The 21,216-nt window shown below is 55.4% G+C and overlaps 2 protein-coding genes across 2 annotated transcripts; one reads left to right on the plus strand and one right to left on the minus strand.

Moving 5' to 3' along the window:
• Window positions 1–247: 247 nt before the first annotated feature.
• CD8B (CD8 subunit beta) lies at window positions 248–6,560 on the minus strand. The gene is made up of 5 exons (XM_027455757.3): window positions 5,468–6,560; window positions 3,258–3,605; window positions 1,667–1,762; window positions 1,257–1,346; window positions 248–1,145 (listed from the first exon to the last, which is right to left on the minus strand). Exons 1-5 carry the CDS (start codon window positions 5,511–5,513, stop codon window positions 1,105–1,107), a joined length of 621 nt encoding a protein of 206 aa, XP_027311558.3. The 5' UTR covers window positions 5,514–6,560; the 3' UTR covers window positions 248–1,104.
• Window positions 6,561–9,206: 2,646 nt separating this feature from the next.
• On the plus strand, window positions 9,207–18,600 carry LOC113843439 (uncharacterized). Its single transcript, XM_027455756.3, has 2 exons — window positions 9,207–9,444; window positions 15,116–18,600. Exon 2 carries the CDS (start codon window positions 15,126–15,128, stop codon window positions 17,748–17,750), a length of 2,625 nt encoding a protein of 874 aa, XP_027311557.1. The 5' UTR covers window positions 9,207–9,444; window positions 15,116–15,125; the 3' UTR covers window positions 17,751–18,600.
• Window positions 18,601–21,216: the final 2,616 nt, after the last annotated feature.

The following is a 21,216-nucleotide window of genomic DNA, read 5'->3' on the forward strand; positions in this document are numbered from 1 at the left end:
AGTTTCCATTGATGAAGTGCATGAAGCTGCCTTTCGAAAGGAGGTGCAACCTCAGCTGCTGCTGTCCTCTCTGTCCTCATTGCACGCAGCTGGGGTGCAGGTTAGGGTGTTTTGTTTTTTTTTTGTTTTGTTTTTTTTTACCAGCTGTAATGGAGCAGCAAAACCAAACTGGGGAACTCAGAAATTAAGCAAATTCCTCACTGCCTGTTCCCATTATTCACCCGTGGGCAGGGAGCCGAGAGAGAAACACCGATGCAAAACATTTATTTTTGCCAGAATCAACCTTTGCACAGGGACAGCTTCAAAGGGGTTTCCTTTTAGCTACTGCATAAGAATGAGATGTAAAAATCACCTGCTCAGCACACCCAGCACACAGCCAGGGCCATGTATGTGCCTGGCTCATCGGCAGCAGGGATGCTGCTGTGCCCCAGCCACTGTGCCCCACGGACGTGGCACTGCCACAGCAGGCTGATTTTCCTCCTGGAAATCAAGCAAAAAGGGCTTTTCCTCAGCAGTGAGCATGGTAGAGCCATGTGCTCGGCACCCCCGGGTGCCCCAGGGGCTCAGCATCCCCGCAGCCAGGGCAGGATCATCTCTGGCCGTGCCGTTGGGCTCCTCCGCCTGTTATCAGCGTCTGTTTTGCCAGGTGCTCGGCCTTGGGACGTGGCTGTGTCTGCCTTCCTCTCCCACTCCTGCCTGTTTGCAGGCTCCCGTGGGAGCTGAGCCTCCCTGGCCCTGCTCCCTGCTCCAAAGTCATCAACCAGCGCTAGCAGGAGGAAGCCCAAAGCCCCGAGGTGCTGAGCACAGGGAGCCCAGGCGCTCTCAAAACATCTTTCCAACCCGGCTGCGTCCTTTTGGTGCCCCAGCCCTGGTGCAGGGGCTCGCCCTGCTCCTGTAAAGCTCCTTGAGGCAGGCTCAGCGCCTTGCAGGATCCGGCCCAGCCTAATTATCAGCTGCTGTGTCAAGGAAAAAAGCTGAAAATCGTCATCCATCGCAGGATGGAAGCGTACAAGTCCCCAAGTCCTCTCTCTCGAACATCCGTGCCTGGTCACATCCAGGCAGGGCTCAGCACCGGGCGGGGGCTGCTCCTTTTCCCAGCAGGATTTACTGCCGGTGGATGCGACGCCACAGCCTCCTCCGCAGCCCTGAGGAGAGAAGGGGCCGGTCAGGGTCAGCGTGGGGTGCCCCCAACCCCGAAATTGGTTTTTCTCCCCATTTCCCTCTCCCAGGATGACCCCGGGGTGCGCGGTGCTTACGGTAGAAGCGGAGGGCGGTGGGCACCACGCTCAGCAGCAGGATCAGGGTGCCGGCGGCCAGCGGGACCCAGACCAGGGGGCTGCAGGCACCTGGAAATAGGGAGGGGGACACGGTGTGGAGCTGGGCACCGTCTGCCCAGGTGATGGAGTATGGGGTGGGCAGGGAGCAAAGCAGCTCAGGACCTCGGGAGGGGATGCGTTAAGCCAAAGGTATCAGGGGGAACTGAGCCATGGAAACCTTTTTTGTGGCATCCTCGCTGGTGCAGGAATCCACTTGGGGGAGGCTGCACACCCAGAGGGCACCAGAGCTAACTGGGAATCCGTCCTGGCCCCAAACCCCCCTCTAACTCAGGGGACAACTCAGCTCACAACCCTCCCCGAGGCGGCCGGAGCTGAAGTGTTTCTGTTACCTTTGCTGCCCGCGGCTTTGCTTTTGGGTTTGCACCGTGAGGGTCTCCTGGTGAGCGGGGCCGGCCTGGACGTGGAAGGCAGGGGCAAAACATCAACTGGGAAAGAGGGAGAAAGTCGTGAGCATCACACCGAGCACAGCAGCAGCTGGGGCTGGAAACTGGGGCTTTTAACCCTAAATCCTTTGTGCAGTCACAGAAGGGTTCGGGTTGGAAGGGACCCTAAAACCCATCCGGCTCCAGCCCCCTGCCATGGGCAGGACCCCTCCCAGCAGCCCAGGCTGCCCAAAGCCCCATCCAGCCTGGCTCTGGGCACCTCCAAGAGGGAAATTTCCCCAAGCTTCACTTGCTGCCAGGCACAGCCCAACCAGCACGGCCCCAAAGCCAGAAATAAGCACCCGTTATTTATTTTCAGGTTCTGTGTTGCTGCCCGTCGGGCGCTAACCCCGTGCTCTTTACCCGCGAGCGCAGGGAATGGGATCTCAGCAGCATGGGAGGTTTTAAGGGCTCCCCGAATCCTTCCCGTATTCACATCGTTGTTGCTCAAAACTGTGTATTTCTCCTCATAAAATTTAGACCCAAAGGGGTTTCAGGGGTGTTTATTTTATTGTGGGTACCAAAGGGAAAAAAGAACAAGTCCCGGGGGGTCGGAGCGCTCCCCAGCCACCTGCTGGGGTTTAGTTTTACGTTGGAGCGGCTCTGAGCGTGCCAAATTTCAGTCATATTTTTCATGCCTTGCTTTTGGGACATAGATAAGCGCATAGCTAGTTAAAAAACAGCTCTCTGTTATCTTAAAGCAGCTTTCCTCCTAGCCAGCAAGGGTCCAAAAGGGATTTCTGAGGCAGCTCAGTGAATGAGAGGTGCAGGGCGTATGTGTAAAAAGAAGGAAAGGGAAGTTTTAGAGCCAGCAACCACAGCTGCAGCTTGGTGAAATAAGGTATTTGTGTCCCTAAAAGCCCCCAGGGAAAGGGTTGGAGCCTGCTTCGAACACACAAATGTTCCTGTGCCACCCCTGCTCCGTGCTGGGGGAGAACTGGGCAGAGGGGAGCTGCTGTGGGACCGGGGCTCTGCCCAGCAGTGCTCCCCAAGCGACATGCAGGGTGGAATAAATCTCAAATAAATCCCCTGTGTGAAGGGCAGGCTCAAAACCTGCCACCGGACCCAACCCCAGGGGTGACGTCCCCTGGCTTTGAGCTGTCCTTGTCACCTGGAGAAGGGTGCGGAGAGCCAGAGCGTGGACGGACCCGGGAGATGAGCAGGGCACAAACCCAAACTCTCAACTAAAGTACTGCGGGAGGTAGCAAGATGCAGAGCATGCCAATACCAGGGCTGAATGGCTCCCCAGGGAAATCCTAAAACCAAGGCAGAGCTCACAGCACGACCACAGCAGTGATGGCAGAAGGCCTGCCCGTGCTGCTGCCCTGCAGTGCAGCTATCTGCTGCATTTTCTGCTTATCCCCTTCACAGATCAAGTTGTGAACCCCCTCAGAGCCTGAACCTTGTATCCCAAACCTGGACAAACCATCTACCACCACACATCCCCTCATCACAGCCCACCGCCGGCATTTTTGGGCACCCCGGGGGCGATGCTCACCCACGCCGAGCCTGGTGCCGCTGCCCAGGACGAGCTCGGAGGACTGGGAGACGGAGCAGTAATACATGCCAGTGTCTGAGGCGTGCAGCTGGCCGATGTGCAGGCTGTAGGACTGGGAGCTCGACCCACGGACGGTGAACTTCTTCGAGCTGATGTTGCTGCCGTAGGTGCTTTTGCCCAGCGAGTTGGAGAAGAGCAGGAACTCGAACTGCTGCCGCTCCGGGCTCCAGCGGTACCAGTACACCCCGGTGTGCTCCCTCCTCGTCTGGCAGAGGATGTCTGTGCTGCTGTTAGTTTGGGCTAAAATATGGTCTGGAGTCTGGGTCAAACGTAGATTGGCACAGAAACCTACAGAAAGAGCGAGGAATACATAGCTGTGTATTTTAGTTTCGTTAGAACTGTAGAATCACCTCAGTTGGAAAAGACCTCCAGGATCACCGAGTCCCAGCACCAAACCACGTCCCTCGGTGCCAAATCCACACTTAAATATCTCATAAATACCTCCCTCACTTCCCTTCCATGCTAAGAACTCCTTCGGGGGCTCAGTAACACCAAACCAGAGCACCTCTGGCAGAAACACCAGCCCATGCTCCTTCAGAGGCCTGTGTGGGTCCCCAGTTATTTTTTAGCAAAACCAAGATATTTTGGCAAAACCATATATGACTGCATTTTGCCCTATAACTGCTCCTCTAGAGACGGAGCTCAGTGGCAAAGGGAGGGATGGAGGGATGCTTTTAAGGGTGTGCTAGGGCCTGCATTGGTTGGCATTCCCTCATTTTTTGGAATCTACAGATCCTTTTGAACTCCTTAACGCACGTCAAGAAGGTGGTGGAGGTGTGGGATATGTGTCAGCCTCCTCCTAAAAAAATGCATCTCCAGGAGTGGCAGCAAAAACTCTGGAAGGAACGGGAAAAATAATGTAAAAGGATCAGAAAATTAATGAAAAGGTAACGGCATTTCAAAGTGAGCCCATTTCATTTTCTATTTATTCCTCTTGTTCACAGGGGTTTTGTGATCTGGGGAAGGAGAATGGCTCAAGGGTAGCGGAGGGGTTCAAAAGCTTCCATCTGGCACCGCAGCGCCTTGTTTGGGCTGAGCAAGTTTTGGGGAACAATTATCTCGGCCGGGCTTCGCCCGGGCAGACATGAGCGGTGTTTGTGTGCGAGCGAGGAGCGAGGCGGTGCGGCCTTGGGGAGCGAAAAAGGAGCTTTGTGCAGTCCTTCGTGTTCAGCAAACAGCCCACACAGCTGCAGAGACCGAGCGAAAAACACCCTCAGGAGATAAGGCTGCGCTCTTTTTCCCCGCTACTTTCCCAGGCGTGCTTTAAAGCCATGCAGAATGAGCCCCCTTTTTCCCATTTTTTTGCCTTAAAATGTCCCCCTTCCTTCAAAATCCCATGGGGACAGCTGCACAGAAATCACTTTGCACTTACAGCCCCATCCCGGTGCCGGTTCTGGCTGGGAGCAGGGGCTGGGGCTGGGTTTGTTCCCCATGCGGGCACAGCTCAGGAACAGCCCCGTTTCCCTTGCAGGTTGCCCGTACGGGGCACATTCTGCTTTATTGGGGTTTTCTCTGGAGAGGAGACAGCCAATTTGGTCTGTAATGTGATGCTTTTCTCCCCCAAGGCACTATTTCATTTTTTTGGAAGTTATTTAATCATCACAACCCAGCTCCTTGCTGTGACCAGCAGGCTCATAGTGTCACAGGGGGACCCCACAGCCGTATGGGGTCAACTCTATATTTACTGTTTGTACAGGACATGTATATATGCTATACATACACACCAACTACAGCACTTATACCTCACCTATAGCACAGATACATCACCTACAGCCCATATACAGCAGCTACATTTTCACTCCAGCCCCCTGCGATCCAGCGGCAAGCAGGTTTTTATGCCACACGACTTCTCGCAGAGGCCCTTTGGAAACACTCGGGAGGAAATCTGCCTGGATGGTCGTCCTCCTGACACTACTCTGGGGGCTGCTTTGCCCAATTACTGAATATCCATCAGCAAAACGAGGCACCCGGGGGTCAGCAGCTTCCCACTGAACGCCTGCACTGAGGGGGTGCAGTCAAACCAAGCCCTGCGGTGTCTACACCATTAAATATTACATTCTAAATTATCGATTGGGGAGGTAATAATGTCCCGTAGCTCCATCCTGAGCCTGGATATTTCAGTTCCCCTCACCCAGAGGCCTCTCTCTTACCTGGGAGCTGCAGGCAGAGCCAGAGGCAGAGCCACAGCCGTGCCATGGTGGCGATGCCCAACGTCCCCAGAGGCTGGGGGACCCTGGGGGACCCTGGGGGACCCCACGCTCCGGGGGTGGCCCTCGGGATCCCGTTCTCCTGGTGGGATGGATGTGATGGTGGCGGTGTGTCTGGCTGTCCCCCGGCTGCGTGCAGATGCCACCGGTGACGTCTGGTGAGAAGCGGAGGCTTCTTCCGTGCCCAGCCCCAAAATCAGGTGTGCGTCAGGCCCCCTGCACCGCACGGGGCTGCCTCGCAGCGCCCTCAGGAAGAGAAGACCCCAAAGTCATTCAGGGCTGGCTTTTTCCTTATTTCTCCATATTTCCCCACGTGGCTTTTCCTTCTCTTTCCAAACCTAGCCCCTAGCAATTAAAGCGCAGCCGGCTAATTCGGAGGGCTTGGCATTAAAAGACAAGAAGGAAGCGATGAACTCGGGCTGGTTTCTCCTCTCTTAAAACCAAATCACTTTCAAAAGGAGCCGAGGCAATCAGAGGCGTGCGGCCCTTTTCTTCAGCAGAAGGCAGCAAAATTGGCAGCAGCCGCTGGTGCTGGCAAGCAGCAGGTGAGGAGCCATCCTTCTGCAGGAGGCGTTTTGTCCTGGCCCTGGAAAACGCCGAGAGCACCCCTGGCTCTCCATGAAGCACACGTGAGAGGCATCGCAGAAAGCTTTGAAGCCGACAGCACGAAACCTCAAACAAAGGCTGTTTGTTAGCGGCTGACAAACCACAAAAGTAAGGAAATTCTGCTCGGGCTCCCCACCTGGCCCTGAGCTTCGACACCAAGTGTCTCATACGCAGAAATATTTAAGTCATAAGTGAAATATCAGAGCTGCTTCGAAAGGCCCTGGGTGCTGCGAGGTTTGAAGCATGCAGGGTTTGGGATCTGGACGGTGAAACACATGGTGTGAAATTGCAGGGGAGAAGGGGCGGGTGGGTGGCAAAACCCTTCGATATTTCCATGTTTGGGAAAAAAACAACACGTGGCATTTGGCGTAATTTTCTTCACTCTCTTTGCCGGGGTTCCCTTTCAGTTTCTGCCCCCTCGCACCCCGAATCGAGGTGCTTGCAGAGCCCCCGCGGTGGCTCCGGGGGTTCCCCTGCTCCTGGGGGTCTCCCATAGGGGCACGGGGACCCCCCCAGTGCTTCGAGCTGGCTGACAAACAGGAAAAAATGATTCGTAGTGCAGTTTGCCTTTCAATTTTTCACCAGATTATTCTTGGTGGCTCTGACACGCTGCCCCCACCCCCTCCACCCTGTTCGATACGATTTCCTGCTCGGAGCGGGCTGCTCTAACCACCCCAGGGCTTGTGGCGAAGGGCTCAGCTGGTAACATTTAGGGTTGGCTGAATCATCCCCTAACTCCTTCCCGGCAGGAGCAATCCGGAGGTCATTTTGGTGCTTTCGGGCTCGCTTCTGTGCTTTCAAGCCGTCGTTTTTGGTGCTGAGCCCTGGGCACAGGGTGCTGCCAGCAGGGCAGAGCTGTGCTTGCTGCAGTCCCTGCTCCGGCCACGGTTTCTGACCAGTGCCTTCACCTGGGTGACATTTTCCCTTTAACCCCATGCTAAAGCTGGTGAGCTGATGTTTGGGGCTGCTGCAATAGCTACGTCCCCCCCATCCCACCAATCTCACTGCTGAAACCCGGACCGAAGTGCTCTCAGAGGTGGCTTTTGTCACCTGTACAGCCTTGGGCATGTGGCACGTCTCCCCGAGCAGCCACGAGGCTGGTGACCCTGGCTTCCCCAAGCAGCTACTCGATTTGGGAGGGTTCCCCAGGACGTTATAGCACCTTTACAGACCCTTCCCTGCAGAAATTCAACCTAGATGTCCCCAATGGAACGAAAAAGGAATGCTTGCAATGCAAAAGCTTAACAAATGTGTTGGAATAATATTTTTTTTTCCCCAAAAAAATGCTGTTTAGCTATTTACCAAGCAGTTCTCAGGCCTGGGTGCTGCTCCTACACGCAGGTGCTGGCGGGGAGATGCCCGTGTCTCGCAGCCCATGGCTAACAACATCACGAACACTGTGGGAGCGTGCCGGTGGCCAGCTGCTGTTTATTCCAGCCCTACATTGTTTGGGGCTGCCGTCCTGGGAAGAAAATAGAGGAGGGAGAGAGTTGGTGATCTGAACTGGTCTGGTAACACAACAAGATGTGTGGGTGACCTTGCCAGGGCGCAGCGGCTCCCGTGGGACCCTAGTCACGAGCGGTTGGCTCATGGCTGGGGCAAGATGGGGGGGATTTTTGTATTTTTGTGCATTTGTGCAATTTGTCTGCACAGTTCCTAGCAGGATTTAATTCTTAAGTCTCTGAAATGAAATACATTTATCCCAGTCCCCTGCCCAGCTGTCTCCCTGCCCTGTCTCAGTGCTCTCCCTTCAGATCTGCTCCTTGTCCATCCCCTCTGCTTCTTCTCAGAGTGCAGCCTGTGTGCCTCACCCTGCCAGCACCAATTCCCTGCTCCTTTGCCAGCTTTGTTACAATTTTTAATCTCCATTTCCCCCTATGATTTATTTATTTATTTTTTTCCCAGCAAAGCGTTTGCTTCTGAGGGGTAGGAGCAAACCATTGGGAAAGAAGAAAGGGGTCTGCAGACGAGAAGCAGGACCCCATGGGATTTCCAGCTCTGTTAAAATCCCATTTAGCAGCAGAGGCATGGGCCAGGCTGGGCTGTAAGGGATGAGAGGATCCAGCACACGCTGCCTGCTGGGCTCAGTCTGTGCGGAAGGTCGGAGCTCTTCAGTAGCCACAAATGCAAACATTTGCCATAAAATAAAGAAAAAGACATACTCTCCCTTCATTCCAGGCTACAAAGGGTGGCTTTTGGGATTGGGGAGGGTTTCTCAGTCTTGGGCCTGGTCAAACACGGCTCCGAAAGTGAGAATGGAGTTACTGGAAATCCAGGATAGCAGGCTGGTGGGGCCCCGTGGAAACTCCCCAGGGCTCAAGTAGCAGCAGCTGAGCATTTTTTTCTTTAATTAGCTCATTCTAGTGAAAAGTTTGGCTCCTGGAGTATGTCAGGAGGGGATAAGCAGCGGCGAGAACGACGGCACCTTCGCTTCGGGGGGGTGAGCAATGCCCTTTTCTGTGCAATGGCAGGAAAAAAAACAAAAAAACAAAAACACACACAACGAAGCGGGTCGGGTTTGCTACACGGCTCCGAGCTGCGGTGTGGTTTGTGAGGCCGGGGTTGGAGGTTTGCTCGCCTCTGCAGGTGCAGCCCTGCAGCTGCCATGCAGCTGAGGCAGGGGCAGGGTTTGCTCCCCCGTCACAGTTTTGGGGCACAGGTTTGCACCCCCCCAGGTGCGTGCCGGTGTGCAGCAGGCCGGGTGGTGGTGTGGCAATGCTGCTTTTCGAGTCCAGAAGCCCAAATGGACGTCTTGCCTCCCTCTGCAAGCAGATTTGGGCTTGAGGAGGGATGTGGGGTCCCTCGTTTTACAGGTTCAGGTGTGATCCCCCAGCAGGTGCTGGCAGAAACGTGCAGAAAGCAAGCAGGCCGCGAGGGGAATTTGGGGGTGCTGGTGCTTAGGGGACAGGCAGCAGTGAGTGCCTCCAGATCTCCCTCTTGAGGACACTCGGTGCGAGCAGAAATTACCATAAAAATGTGGTGACTACTCCTGCTCCCCCCTCAGAAAAACAACCAGCACCTGCTGCCGCGTGATTTCAGCCACCCTTATCAGTGCTGGGGAGGATAGGGGAAGGCAAGGAAAGCGTCCTTGGGAAGATAGCGCAGAGATGTGGCACCTGAAGGGAGGGAAAGCCACCGAGGAAGTAAACAGAGGCGTTTTCAGCCCCAAACAACGACCTGACATCCCTATAAAAAGCCACCGGGTCCGGGACCCCGCAAACACCTTGACCTTAAAGGTGCTGAATTCAACGGAGCTCTGCGGCAGCCGTCGTCTCCGGATCGCCGGGACTCGCAGCGCGTCCAGCCGAGGATTGGTGAGATCTTATTATCGGGGTCCCCCGCCTCTGCGCCGCTTCTCCCGTCCCCCGGGAGCGGGTGGGTTGCGGCGGCCGCCCGCTAGGGCCGCGGCTACCTGTCCCCGCTGTCCCCTTCCCTCGACGTCCCTGGGTGAGTGCGGCCGGCCGAGCAGCGAGGGGTTTTTGGGAGGTGTGGCTGGCGGGGCCGGGTGAGACGGGGGTGCTGGTGTTATGGTAGCTTGGCTGTGAGACGGAGCTGTCTCTCAGGTCGCCCCCCTTTTCTCCTCTCACTATGATGACCGATATCGTTAGCAACTGGAAGCTGGAGCAGTTTGTGCTCCAGAAGTGTCTCCCTCCGGTGTGGTCTCCGGGGGCCTTCCAGGGCCCGGAGGCGTACCAGCAGTTGTGTCAGCAGTGGGAGAGCTGGTCCGAGGAGACCAAAAAACCCAAACCCACCAACAAGTGCAAGAAAAGAGCGGCCTTGCAGGGTTTGCTGATGGTGGGCAGGGAGCTGTCGAAGCTGCTGAAGGAGGCTCTTGAGAGCGTGCAGACGCTGGAGCAGGCCAAGGGCGAGCTCAAGATGCAGGTGGACAACCTGCGGGCGGAGGTGCAGGGCTTGTGCGGGGACTCGCTGAGGAGCGCGGTGGAGATAACCCGGCTGGAGAACAAGCTGGGCTACGAGAAGCTGAAGACGGAGGAGCTGGAGAAGGAGGTGGGCAAGTGGATTGGGGAGACCCATGACGCCCAAAGCGCGGTGCGGGCCGTCCTGCAGGACGTCCAGCGGGACCGGGGCACCGGCCCCGATCACAAGGTGTGCCATGCCAAAATCCAGGAGCTGCAGGCTGAGCTGGGGGTGTCTCGGGGCATCGTGGCTGCCATCCAGGGCAAGAGGAGCCGGTTCGGGAACGGGGAGGGGGACGACTGCCTGGACCCGCACCCGCCCCACTACGACTATGAGGATGACGTGTGGGGGGCTAACGGCCCCACCAGGCCATCCCCATATGCTCCCCTGCGGGAGGAGATGTGCCAGATGCAGGGCTCTGAGGCTGAGGCTGCTAAAATTAAAAAGAGCCCCCCCGAGGAGCCAGCCAGCCACGGCCCGCTGCAGGCCATCGACACCAACAGGGCCATGCTCTGGTTCACCCCCGAGCAGCTCAAGACGGTGGGGAAGATGCTGGGGCCGCTGACCAAGGAGACGGCCGTCAACTGGCTGTCACGGGCCCAGAGGCTGCCCAGGTGCCAGAGCGGCAGTGCTGTCAGCGACCTGATAGACGTGGTGAGAAAATGCATGAAACCCGACGATTTCGCGGCCCTGCCAGGGGACGTGCAGATGGGCAACGTCCAGGACATCGGGGATGTCCAGTCAGCTGTGCTGAAGGTGTTTTTCCCTGAGGTCAACCCCTTGGTGCTGTTCCACCAGGAGAAGCAGAACCCCGAGGAGCGGCCCGATGCCTACGTCAACCGTAAGAAGATGCTCTACCAGATGGCCGGGCTGCCCGGCTCCAAGGAGACCCCCCTCGATTTTGACAGGCCTGAATTCAAGGAGCCGCTGGTGGTGGGGCTGACCCCCCCTCTGCGGGTGATTGCGGGTGGGGACGCGGCGAGGAAGCCGCTGTCGGAGCTAGAGCAGATCCTGACCCAGAATTTCGAGCTGCAGAAGCAGGCCTTCCCCGGGTACATGCTGGGGGGGAAGAAGGGAAAAACCTCAGCCATGTCCTTCCAAAACGCGGGGGTGAGGAAAATGCAAGGAGACAACCGGAAAGATCCCGATGGCAAGAATGGCCTGGGGAAGGAAAACCAGCAAGGGCCGAGGTTTCAGAAGTCCAACCCTTGGCGGGCTGAGCTGAGGAAGCGCTTGATCAAATACGAGAAGCAGGAGGACATCGACGGCTTGCCAGACGCCGAGCTCTTCCGAAAGCTGGCGCTGCACGAGGCCAAGAAGCACAGCAGCTCCAACCCCATCGACCCAGGGTCTAAGGCTCAGCAATAGGGCTGCCAGGCACCTGCATCGCCCCTTTTTGTGGCACCGATTAAGACCGATTTGTGGGGGCGCCTGATAGTTGATATAACTATTGGAGGAGGGGTGCTTGGACAAGTGATGTTAATTGATACTGGTGCCTCTTATTCAATTCTGAATATGACCCCTGGTGAAAGCGGGCTCTTTCAAACATGTGAAATTATTGAAATAAGCGGGCCAAATGGCCAAAAATCCTCAGTGCCCTTCACAGGGCCTGTACCCTTTGAAATTGGAACTGCCAAGGGGTCTGAAAAATTTGGGAAAATGGAAATGAATGGAAAGCCAGGAATTTTGGCCATCTCTACACTTACAAAGATGGGGGTGGTGGTGGACCTGGCAAACCAAAAACTATTACACTGCCCCCAAAGCGATGCACCGGTCATCCCGGCGAGCCACAGGGTCATGTCGGTCAAAGCTCCCGAGCTCCTGATCCACCCCGAATGGGAGCCCCGAGTGAAACGGGTGACGGAGCAGTTCCCACAGGTCTGGGCAAAGAACAAGCTGGACTGTGGGCAGATCGACACTGTAGTGGTGGTCAAAGGGCCAGACCCCCCTCCTCAGCAGCAGCCCCAGTACCCGGCTGAGGCTGAGGAGGGCCTGTGGGACACGGTCAAAACCCTGCTAGAGCAGGGGGTGCTGGTGGAGCAGCAGAGCACCAGCAACGCCCCGGTGTGGCCCCTGAGGAAAGCTGATGGGAAAACCTGGAGGCTGACAGTCAACTACAGTGCCCTCAACCAGGTTACCCCGCTGAGGACGGCCGTGGTGGCCAAATACCCCGATGTCATGGCAGCCATCTCGCGGGGATCTAAGTGGTTCTCGGTGCTCAGCCTGACCAGCGCGTCCTTCGCTATTCCCTTGCACCCCGAATCCTGGCACAAGTTTGCCTTCACCCTCCGGGGCCGGCAGTTCACCTTTGCCAGGGTCCCCCCAGGGTTTCACAACACTCCCGCCATCTGCCACACGCACGTGATGAGGATGTGGGAGAAGATCAGCCACAAGGAGAGCGTGCTGTCCTGTGCCGGCGACATCCTCATCCACACCCGGACCAAGGAGGAGAACCTGGAGGTCCTGGCAGAGGTGCTGGAGGCCATCCAGAAGACGGGGTTCAGGGTCAGCCCAACAAAGGCCCAGCTGTGCTGGAAGGAGGTGTCGTACTTAGGGGTGACTCTGGGAGAGGAAGGGCGCTCGCTGGAGAAGCAGCGGGTTGAGTTGATACAGAAAGTGTCGGCACCAGCCGACGTCACCACCCTGCGGTCCTTCTTGGCTCTTGTGAGGTTCTCCCGGGAGTTTGTTGAGGGCTATGCAGAGAAAGCTGCTCCGCTCTGCAAACTCCTCAAGAAGGACACCCCGTGGGAGTGGGGTCCAGAGCAGGATGAGGCAGTTAAAACCTTAAAGGAGAGCGTGGCGAGAGCCCCCGTGCTGGCAAGGCCCCGTGGGGACAGACCCTACGTGCTGCAGCTGGCCAGCATGGGGATGGGGCTGCGGGCCACCCTTGCACAACAACACGGTGCCCACCTCCAGCCCATCGCCCATGCCTCGCGGCTCTTGACACCAGCTGAGCAGCAATTCACCGCGTACGAGAGGGAGGTTTTGGCTTTAACCTGGGCCCTGCAGCACTGGGAGTATCTGGTGGGGTCGGCCCCGGTGCTGCTGAGGACCTCCCGTGCCCCCGTGAGGTACCTCTTGTCAGCAAAGGAGGGGAACAGTCCCACACGCTGCCCCAGGATGGCCAACTGGGTGCTGGCGCTGCCCCACAAAGACACCCCCGGGGATGCCCCCGAGCCCTCAGCTGGCTCCTACGGGGTGGTGATCAGTGGGGACAGGGACGGGGAGGAGGTGCAGGAGATGAAGCCGCGGAGGGTGCCCCTATTTGAGAGCAGCATCAGCCTGGCGGAGGCCAAGGACAGAGGCTACGTGGTGTGGTTCGTAGACGGGTCCAACTACCACGAGGATGGGGTGTCCTACACTGGCTACGCCGCCGTCAACCGCAGCACCGGGGAGGTGGTCAAGGGGAGGTGCCTGCCCCACTCCATCCAGGCTGCCGAGCTGGTGGCCGTGACGGTCGCCCTCGAAAACACGCCGGCAGACCAGCCGCTGGCCATATTTTCTGACTCGGGCTGGGTGGTGAGGGCGGCCCTGGAGTGGCTGCCGCTCTGGAGGGAGAGGGGCATGCAGTCTGCCGACGGCAAGCCCGTCACCTACGCCAAAAAGCTGCTGTACCTCGCCAAGCTGGCGGAGCAGAGGGCACAGCCGGCCCAGATAATTAAGGTCAAGGCCCACAAGAAGGGGACGGAGGAGGCCAAGTGGAACAAGGAGGCGGATGCCAAAGCCAAACAAGGGGCTAAGGAAGGGCAGATGTGGAAGGCCAGCAAGATCTCGGAGAACGGCCCCTTGTTGGTGGCTGCAGGCAGGAACAGGGAGAGCGTGGACCTGCAGGGCTTGCAGGCACAAGACCCAAGCGTCCGGGAACTAGCACAGGGCAGGGAGTACAAAGGCTGCAAGGTCTGGAAGGATGTGTCAGGGCTGGTCCTGGCGCGGAGAGATGGGGCAGACTTCCCTGTATGGGTGGTGCCTGAGCTTGTCCGGACAGAGCTGGTGGCTCTGGCTCATGAGCAGGGGCATTTGGGGACAGACAAGACCTTGGCAAGGCTGCAGGGTGCAGGGTGGTGGCCTGAGATGAGAGAGGATGTGGAGAGGTACGTCAGCAACTGCCTCACCTGCGCGGCCAACAATCCCGATGCAAAAACAACAAAAGCCCTGCTGGGCCACCAGAGGATTTCCGGGCCCTGGAGCAAGCTGCAGATGGAGTTTATCGGCCCTTTGCCCCAAACAGCCCAAGGGAACAAGTATTGCCTGGTGATCAGCGACACCTTCACCAAGTGGGTGGAAGCATTTCCAGCTCGAAACAACACAGCCAGCGCGGCTGCCAAGATCCTGGTAGAGCACGTCTTCTCACGATGGGGCGTCCCAAAGGAGATCAACTCGGACCACGGCCAACGCTTCGTTGGGGAAGTCTCCAAAGGGGTGTGCCAGGCCTTGGGCATTAAGCAAAAGCTTCACATCACGGGGCATTTCCAGAAGCCCGACTCGATGGAGGGGCCCAACCAAACACTGAAGACTGCACTGCGGAAGCTCGTAAACCATCAAAGGAAGGACTGGGATCAGAAACTCCCCTTGGTCCTGATGGCGTTGCGGGGAGCAATGGCATCACACGTGCCTTCTCCCCAAAAGCTGCCTCCTGCAAGAGACCCGAAGCTGCTGGACCACTGGTGGCAAAGAGGGGAGCCTCCAGACGAGCTGCAGCCCCGCGTGCTGACAGACAGGTGGGTTCAGGACACGCTGAGGACGGTGTCAGCTATGTACCACCAGCTTGCTTCAGTGCAGGAGGCCAACATCCACAAGATTGATAAGCAGCTGGGAGCGCTGCTGCGCCCCGTGGAGTGGAACATGGGGGACCTGGTAACGTATCGGGGGGTTAGAGAGAAGAACCAGGTGCTGGGACCCCAGTGGATGGGGCCGGTTAGGGTTGTGAACAAGGCCAGCCCCTCCATGTACCAGGTAGAAATCAGAAAGGGGGCGAAAAGGCAGGAAAAGTGGTTCCACTCTTCACAATTAAAAGCATGGAAGGGAAATTAACGGGGCTGGAGAGCCCGCTTTGCTTATGTTTTGCAGATGAAGGAAAATGGAAGGCGATTGTGACCAGCGGGAAGGGCGAGCTTCGCGGCATCACCAGCCCTGTTTGTGCTGCGGGGAAAATGCTTTCAAATTTGTGGTTGCAGGATTTGCTTTGATTTCTGGTATGTGTATAGCGCTGAGCGTGCATCACGCCCAACCAACCCACCAGCACCTCCAAGAACAAGTCAGTCTTTCCCACTTAGCCAGACACCCCGACAAATGGGCCGCAGTCCAGCACAGGGTTAGACGATACGCAAAAATTGGCATGGATTGGCCCTGGTCTCAAGCTCACGTAAAATATACGGGAAGCATGGGATTAAGTTCTAACAAAGGCTTAAATTTGTCAACAGTAGTTATGCACGGGGCTGAGGTGTATCTGGAAAACGAATGGAGCTGGGACAGCACAAGCAGACTTCCACAGCTGCTGGGGAAGGTGGGCCAAGAAATAAAAGTAGGGTGCAGGGTAGTTAATGGTTCCACTCATCAGCGGGTAACTCAAATCTCCATAACTGAAATAAAAACCAAGAAGAGTCAGAAAAAAAACTGTGCCATGGAAAAATTGGATTGTTGGTGCAACTTTACTCTAGTCCAGCCTGTATTTGTGGTCTGTCTCTGGGCCCAAAACAGCGTGGGACTGTCATTTAAATTTAAGATTAGCACTACGATGCATTCGTTTTCTGCCCTTAAGGTCCCAAGGTGCCATTTTTTGGCCTGGCGTGCAGCCCGATATGCTGAAGTGGGGAACCAAGTAAAATTGGAAATTAGATACTCTCAAGGAAGTATAACTGACCTGAGGAAAATTAACGGCACCACTGTGACTATCACTGCCCCTAATGGCCGTAAGTGGGTCGTGTTATTAAATTGCCCCCAGGACAACAAAATTCTCAATAGATCTGAATTAAAGCCGGAGGCCTCATGGTACAGCCAGGATTATGGATACTGCCCACACCCGCTCGTAAACCTCCAGGTGTGGTGTCAAGGAAACCTGAACGTAGAAATGTCCCCCGAGCTTGGAGGAAAGTGGTTGATAGGAGGCCCTGAAGGATTTCAGAAAGAGTTCCCCATCTTTGCTGTCCAGCGTCCCTTTGTTTCAAAAATAGGCCCGTACGTGGTCAAGCAAAACCACATCCAAGAGCTATTGACCAGCCCTGTCCGGTCATTGAAGAAGGTGGTGCTGTCCCTGTCTACGGTTAATATTTCCTCCGTCAGACCGCACTGCACCCCCTTCCTGTCCACCCTCTACACCGGCTGGCTCGCGTGGCTTCACAGCCGCTCCATCCAGGGGGCCCGGGCCAGGAGAGACCTTCTGGCCACGGCGCTGGGAGGAGGAGGCGCTGGGCTGGGAGTTCTCAACAGCATGAACGTTGAGGTCCTGGCCAACAAGCTGGAGGCCGTCACATCGGGCGTTCAGGGCATCCTCAGCCCCCTGAACTCATCCCTGGCCAGCCTGGGGATGGGGCAGTGGCTTGTGTCGGAGGTGTTGCCCACTTGGGAAAAAATAAGTGAGAAAGACCACCAGGTGCTGTTGCAGGCGCTGGGAATCGAGCAAAATAACGTCTCCCTTGCTCTCAGCTGCATCCAGGCCCAGATGTGGGTGCAGAGTGTCGTTGCAGGTATCCTGAGGGACGGTGACAACGGCGTCCTCCCCACCGAGATCCGCAAGATCGTGTGGGACGCGGCCACGGACAAGGAGCGGCAGCTCCAAGCCTGGTGGAGGCTGGTGAACTTCACCCACGACCAGGTCCTCGATGCAGTCATCGCCTACGTCCTGACCGTGGCGGAGGCCCGCATCGAAAAGGTTTACCCCATCGTGGCCCTGGGGGTTAACACTAACGGGTCCGTGGTCTACCCGCTGGACCACCGCATGTGGGCACGGGTGTCAGACAAAAAGTGGCAGTCGGTCGATCTGGAAGCCTGCATTTTGGAGCGGGGGCTGGGTTTTATTTGCGAAGATGACGCCCTTAAGGCAAGCGATGTTTGCTTTGATACCAGCGAGGGGGTGTGCCATTTCGAGATCAACCCGCAGAGCAATAACAAAACCGTGTTAGTTTATGTAGGGAAAGGGTGCGTGTGTTTCAGAACGATGTGTAAATACGTGCAAATCAATGACATTTACAATCAGACCGTGTTCAATGATTCAAATATGTGTGCTTGCAATGTAGCTATCATTAGGGGCTGTGATTTTGTCTATAAGCCGCCTGTGTTCACTAGTCAATTGCTAATCAGAAACTATACCCTGTATCGTAGTATAACCCCGACCCCGATCGGCATGGATTTGTCGCTAGTCAAAGAAATGTTAGAGCATGCAAATTTACAGCAGCTTTTAGAAAACGCTAAGGCAGAAGCTAAAAAAATCCTAATAACTGTACACCACGATGGCAATGTTATAAAGCAGGTAATAGAGCGGATTAAGAGGGTGGGAGAGCACCACTGGTGGGAAATGTTCTTTGGCTGGTCCCCCACCGCCACTGGCATCTTTAACGCCCTCCTGCATCCCGTTGTGATCATCCTGCTCATGCAAGCCTGCGTGTGCTTTGCCATGGTGGCCACTTGTTACTGGATAAGGCAGGTGAGGCTCTGCATCGACAGCCAGCTGAACCAACTGGGGCTGGCCAAGCGCCTCCTACCATAGTCAAGGGCAAGACTGGGTTGGCCTCTGTGTTTGCCACCAAGAAGAACCCTTCGCTCCGCTGTTGGCTGCAACCCAGCAGGCGTTGAGCGGTGGGGACACACGCCATACCAGACCTTGACGTGAGGGGTGGCCTCCTCTGTTATAAGAGGGCCTCCCAGGAGCGGCGAGTGGGCCAAGCAGCCTGAGGTTGGCTTGGATCACAGAATGGTAGAGGTTGGAAGGGACCTCTTGAGATGATCTGGTCCAACCCCCCTGCTCAAGCGGGGCCACCCAGAGCAGATTGCCTAGGACTGTGTCCAGTTGGGTTTTGACTATTTCTGCCGATGGAGCCTCCACAACCTCTCTGGGCAACCTGTTCCAGTGCTTGATTACCCTCCCAGTAAAAAAGTAAGAGTTAGCTTAAGAAATTTTCCTTTGAATGTCCCAGCTCCAAATGCTAATGAGAAGAAGCTGCTCTTGTGTGTGATTTAAGACTCCTTAAGCTGAGAAGAAGGGGTTAGGGAAAGCCAAGGACAGTGTCTTTGGAAGGAAACCGAAGGGAATGTAATGCCTGAGTGCAGAAAAGCAGACACTGAAGATGGCAGAAGTGTTACCAGCCTCAGAGACTTGGAAAGATGACGATAAGAACTGAGCAGAACAAACAACCCTGTAATCACTTTGGACTCAAAGGAGCAGAATCCACACGGACCTTTGCAGCAACCGTCTCTGGGCTCCCAAGACTCCCAGGACGTCTGGCCAACGGATTGGTGAGATTTTGGGTTTGGAGCCTGGACTTCACCGCTTTGCTTTGCTTAGTTTTGCTTTGCTTAGTAGTGCATGTACCCAATAAAATTGTCTGGTAGAGGACCAACTGTTCAGTCTCTGCGTGTTCACTTCCCAGGTTTGTAACTTTAGCTACACCGGTAAAGAGAAATTCCGGTTAAAAACAAAGGATGTGCTTTATTTTTCCCCGTTACCCCGCCAAAATGACTCCTTTGCTTTTTGCCTGCAGCATAGTCACTGAAACACAAGGATTTCTGCCTCAAAGGGCCCTGAGCTGGCTTACAGCTCACATCCACACAAACACAGTGACCCCTTCATTCTGCCTCTCCTGTCCTGCAACCCCTGCCTCTGAATTAGAAAAAGCCTTCAAATATACAGGGGGGAGGGGGCTCAGGTTACTTTAAAACACTGGCAATTCAAAAAATAAAAATAAAATAAAAAAAAATAAAAAATAAAATCATCCGGAGGTGCTGCTGCAGTGCATCGAGCAGACAAAAAGCCCTTTGCAATGCAGATGGAAAGCACAAGATTAAAGCACTGCCTGTAAGCCGACAGGCAACTACTGGGCTAGACACGGTCATGTACATCCCCTGCTGGTTTTGCCCCCGTCCTCTGGAGCAGAGGGGGATCCATGCAGATCACACAGCTTCTGAAGATCATCGGAGACTTTCCAGCCCCTGTGCCTGCCCCGTGAAAACCAACCGAACAAAACCAACCCACCAAACAAAACCATTCGATAGACCTTGGAATTATTATTATTAATTTTATTCTCCCTTCTGAAGCCCCAAGGACTGTCAGGGCTGCTGAAGCTCATTTTATACCTCCTCGGGCAGGGCCAGGCAGAAGCTGGCCGATTTCTGTCCGTCTGCCAGAGCTGCTCTGCCAAGCCCACCAGCAGCATTTGGACCAGCGTCGCCCTCCTGCACCAACTTTGCCTCTCGGACCCATGGCTTAGCCATGGCTCTCCTTCTCCCACCCTGTCCCTTTCTCTCACCCACCTTTTCCACCTGTAAATTTCACCCTTTTCCTTCACTGTGTGCTTTCCACCTTCCCTAATGCCAGCCAGAGACTGGCTCCTCGTATTTCCAACCTGTAAATTTACTGCAGAGGTGACCCAGCGTAACGGAGCAGTAAGAAGGGAGGAGAAAGCCCCAGGGACAGACACAACCAGGCAGTGATGTACTGCAGCGTGCTGCAATGAATGGCTGGTCACCATTTATTAGGTACTGGCCGTATTGGTCTTTTTGGGGGGGCTTGATGGAATAAACTAATTTTAGGAAGTGGAATAAAGGACATCAGGATTCAGAGACCCGGTGAGGAGAGCTGTTGGAGAGCCAAAACGCTGGAATGTGGGGGAGGTTCTGGGTCGTGTTGATTTTTTTTTTTTTGCTTTGCAGAGTCCCAGAGAAATGCTGTGATGTGCTGGCACTCAGCGTGAAGGAAGATGCTCGATTTATCTCCCACAGCAGCCTCGGGAAGTGATGGGCTATACATCAGCCTGCCCGAGAAGGGACCATAAATAACCCCGTGGGGAGTTCGTTTACTCGTAGGAGCGGTGCAAGGACTGAGGTTATACCCTGCGGAGGGGAATGCAGGCAACTCATGGGGGTTTGCACTTGAAAAATAAAACACGATGGAAACGATTTCCAGTTTTGAGAGAGAGCTGTCATGGGCACAGCTTGAGTATGGCAAAATTAACACAGGGCTGTGTAATTAAGGTGTAGGCCTTCTACAGCGTGGGGCAATCAAAACGTCCTTGTCCCACAGCCACTCTCAGCAGCTCAACCTTTGCAGATTTCCCGAGGACATAAACAACCAGAACACCCCATCAGGTCGTTTAATGACTGCCGTGTTTCCACAGCCACCCTTACATCAATTAAAGGCCAGGAGTTTCAAACCTGGCTGCCTAACACAAGGCACCCAAACCTCCTTTCAGACAACTCATTCGCCTGCCTGTGATTTTTAGTGCCTGTAGTCAGAGGTGCCTAATGGGGATGCAGGGGCTTATTTATTAGCAAATTCAAGGCTGTTTGGATGGCGCTGGCCTAGGCTTATATTTGCTGATCCCCTCTGAAGGCTCTTGTCTTATCCACGTTATTTCTGAAGCATAAACGCAACAAATCCATCACGCTGGGGGGCTCCCAGTGCTTTAGCCTCACCCTGCTAGCAAATGTTGTGGTAATGCTACTCCTGATTGCTTGTGTTTGCCTATCCAAACAGCACCAGAGCACCCTACAGACATTAGTAAAGCAGAAAAATAAATGGAAAAAAAAAAATAAACAAACAAGGTGAGCCTGGAGGTGGGTGAGCCTGCACCGTGGAGGCTGGGGTGGCCACCAGCTCTTGGGTATGGTCTCACACCCTTCTTTTCTCTGCTAACTGGTGCTTCTTGTTGTGTCGAGCACAGAGGGAAGATGAAAGGCTGTGCCCGGCGAGCCCCCTGCTCTCAGATGTGCTGCAGGCAGGCAGCGATGCTCAGCTCCGCTACAGGCATCGTGCACGGGTGGCACTCTCTTAGATGAGTGTGGTCTGAGGTCTTCTTTTGCCAAGCTAGAAAAAAGAAGAAGAAAAAGCTGTAAACAAAGCAGGAGGCAGGCAGCCAAGCATCTGGCATGACCTCCTGTGGCAGGTGTGAGAGGTGTTTTTCTCAGAGCAAAGCCCTCTCCGCACAATCCTGGCATTGCTTATCCAAAGCCAACTTTAT

The sequence above is a fragment of the Anas platyrhynchos genome, chromosome 4 (assembly GCF_047663525.1).
Source record: "Anas platyrhynchos isolate ZD024472 breed Pekin duck chromosome 4, IASCAAS_PekinDuck_T2T, whole genome shotgun sequence".
Classification (NCBI taxonomy): Eukaryota; Metazoa; Chordata; class Aves; order Anseriformes; family Anatidae; genus Anas; species Anas platyrhynchos.

What these genes read in the sequence shown, in the direction of transcription:
- CD8B (XM_027455757.3), bottom strand. Translation starts at nt 5,513, where the DNA reads ATGGCACGGCTGTGGCTCTGCCTCTGGCTCTGCCTGCAGCTCCCAG. An exon ending in GCTCTGCCTGCAGCTCCCAG is followed by an intron (nt 3,606 to 5,467) that starts GTAAGAGAGAGG and finishes CTCTTTCTGTAG; the next exon opens with GTTTCTGTGCCAATCTACGT. An exon ending in CACCGCCCTCCGCTTCTACC is followed by an intron (nt 1,146 to 1,256) that starts GTAAGCACCGCG and finishes TTCTCTCCTCAG; the next exon opens with GGCTGCGGAGGAGGCTGTGG.
- LOC113843439 (XM_027455756.3), top strand. Translation starts at nt 15,126, where the DNA reads ATGGAAGGCGATTGTGACCAGCGGGAAGGGCGAGCTTCGCGGCATCAC.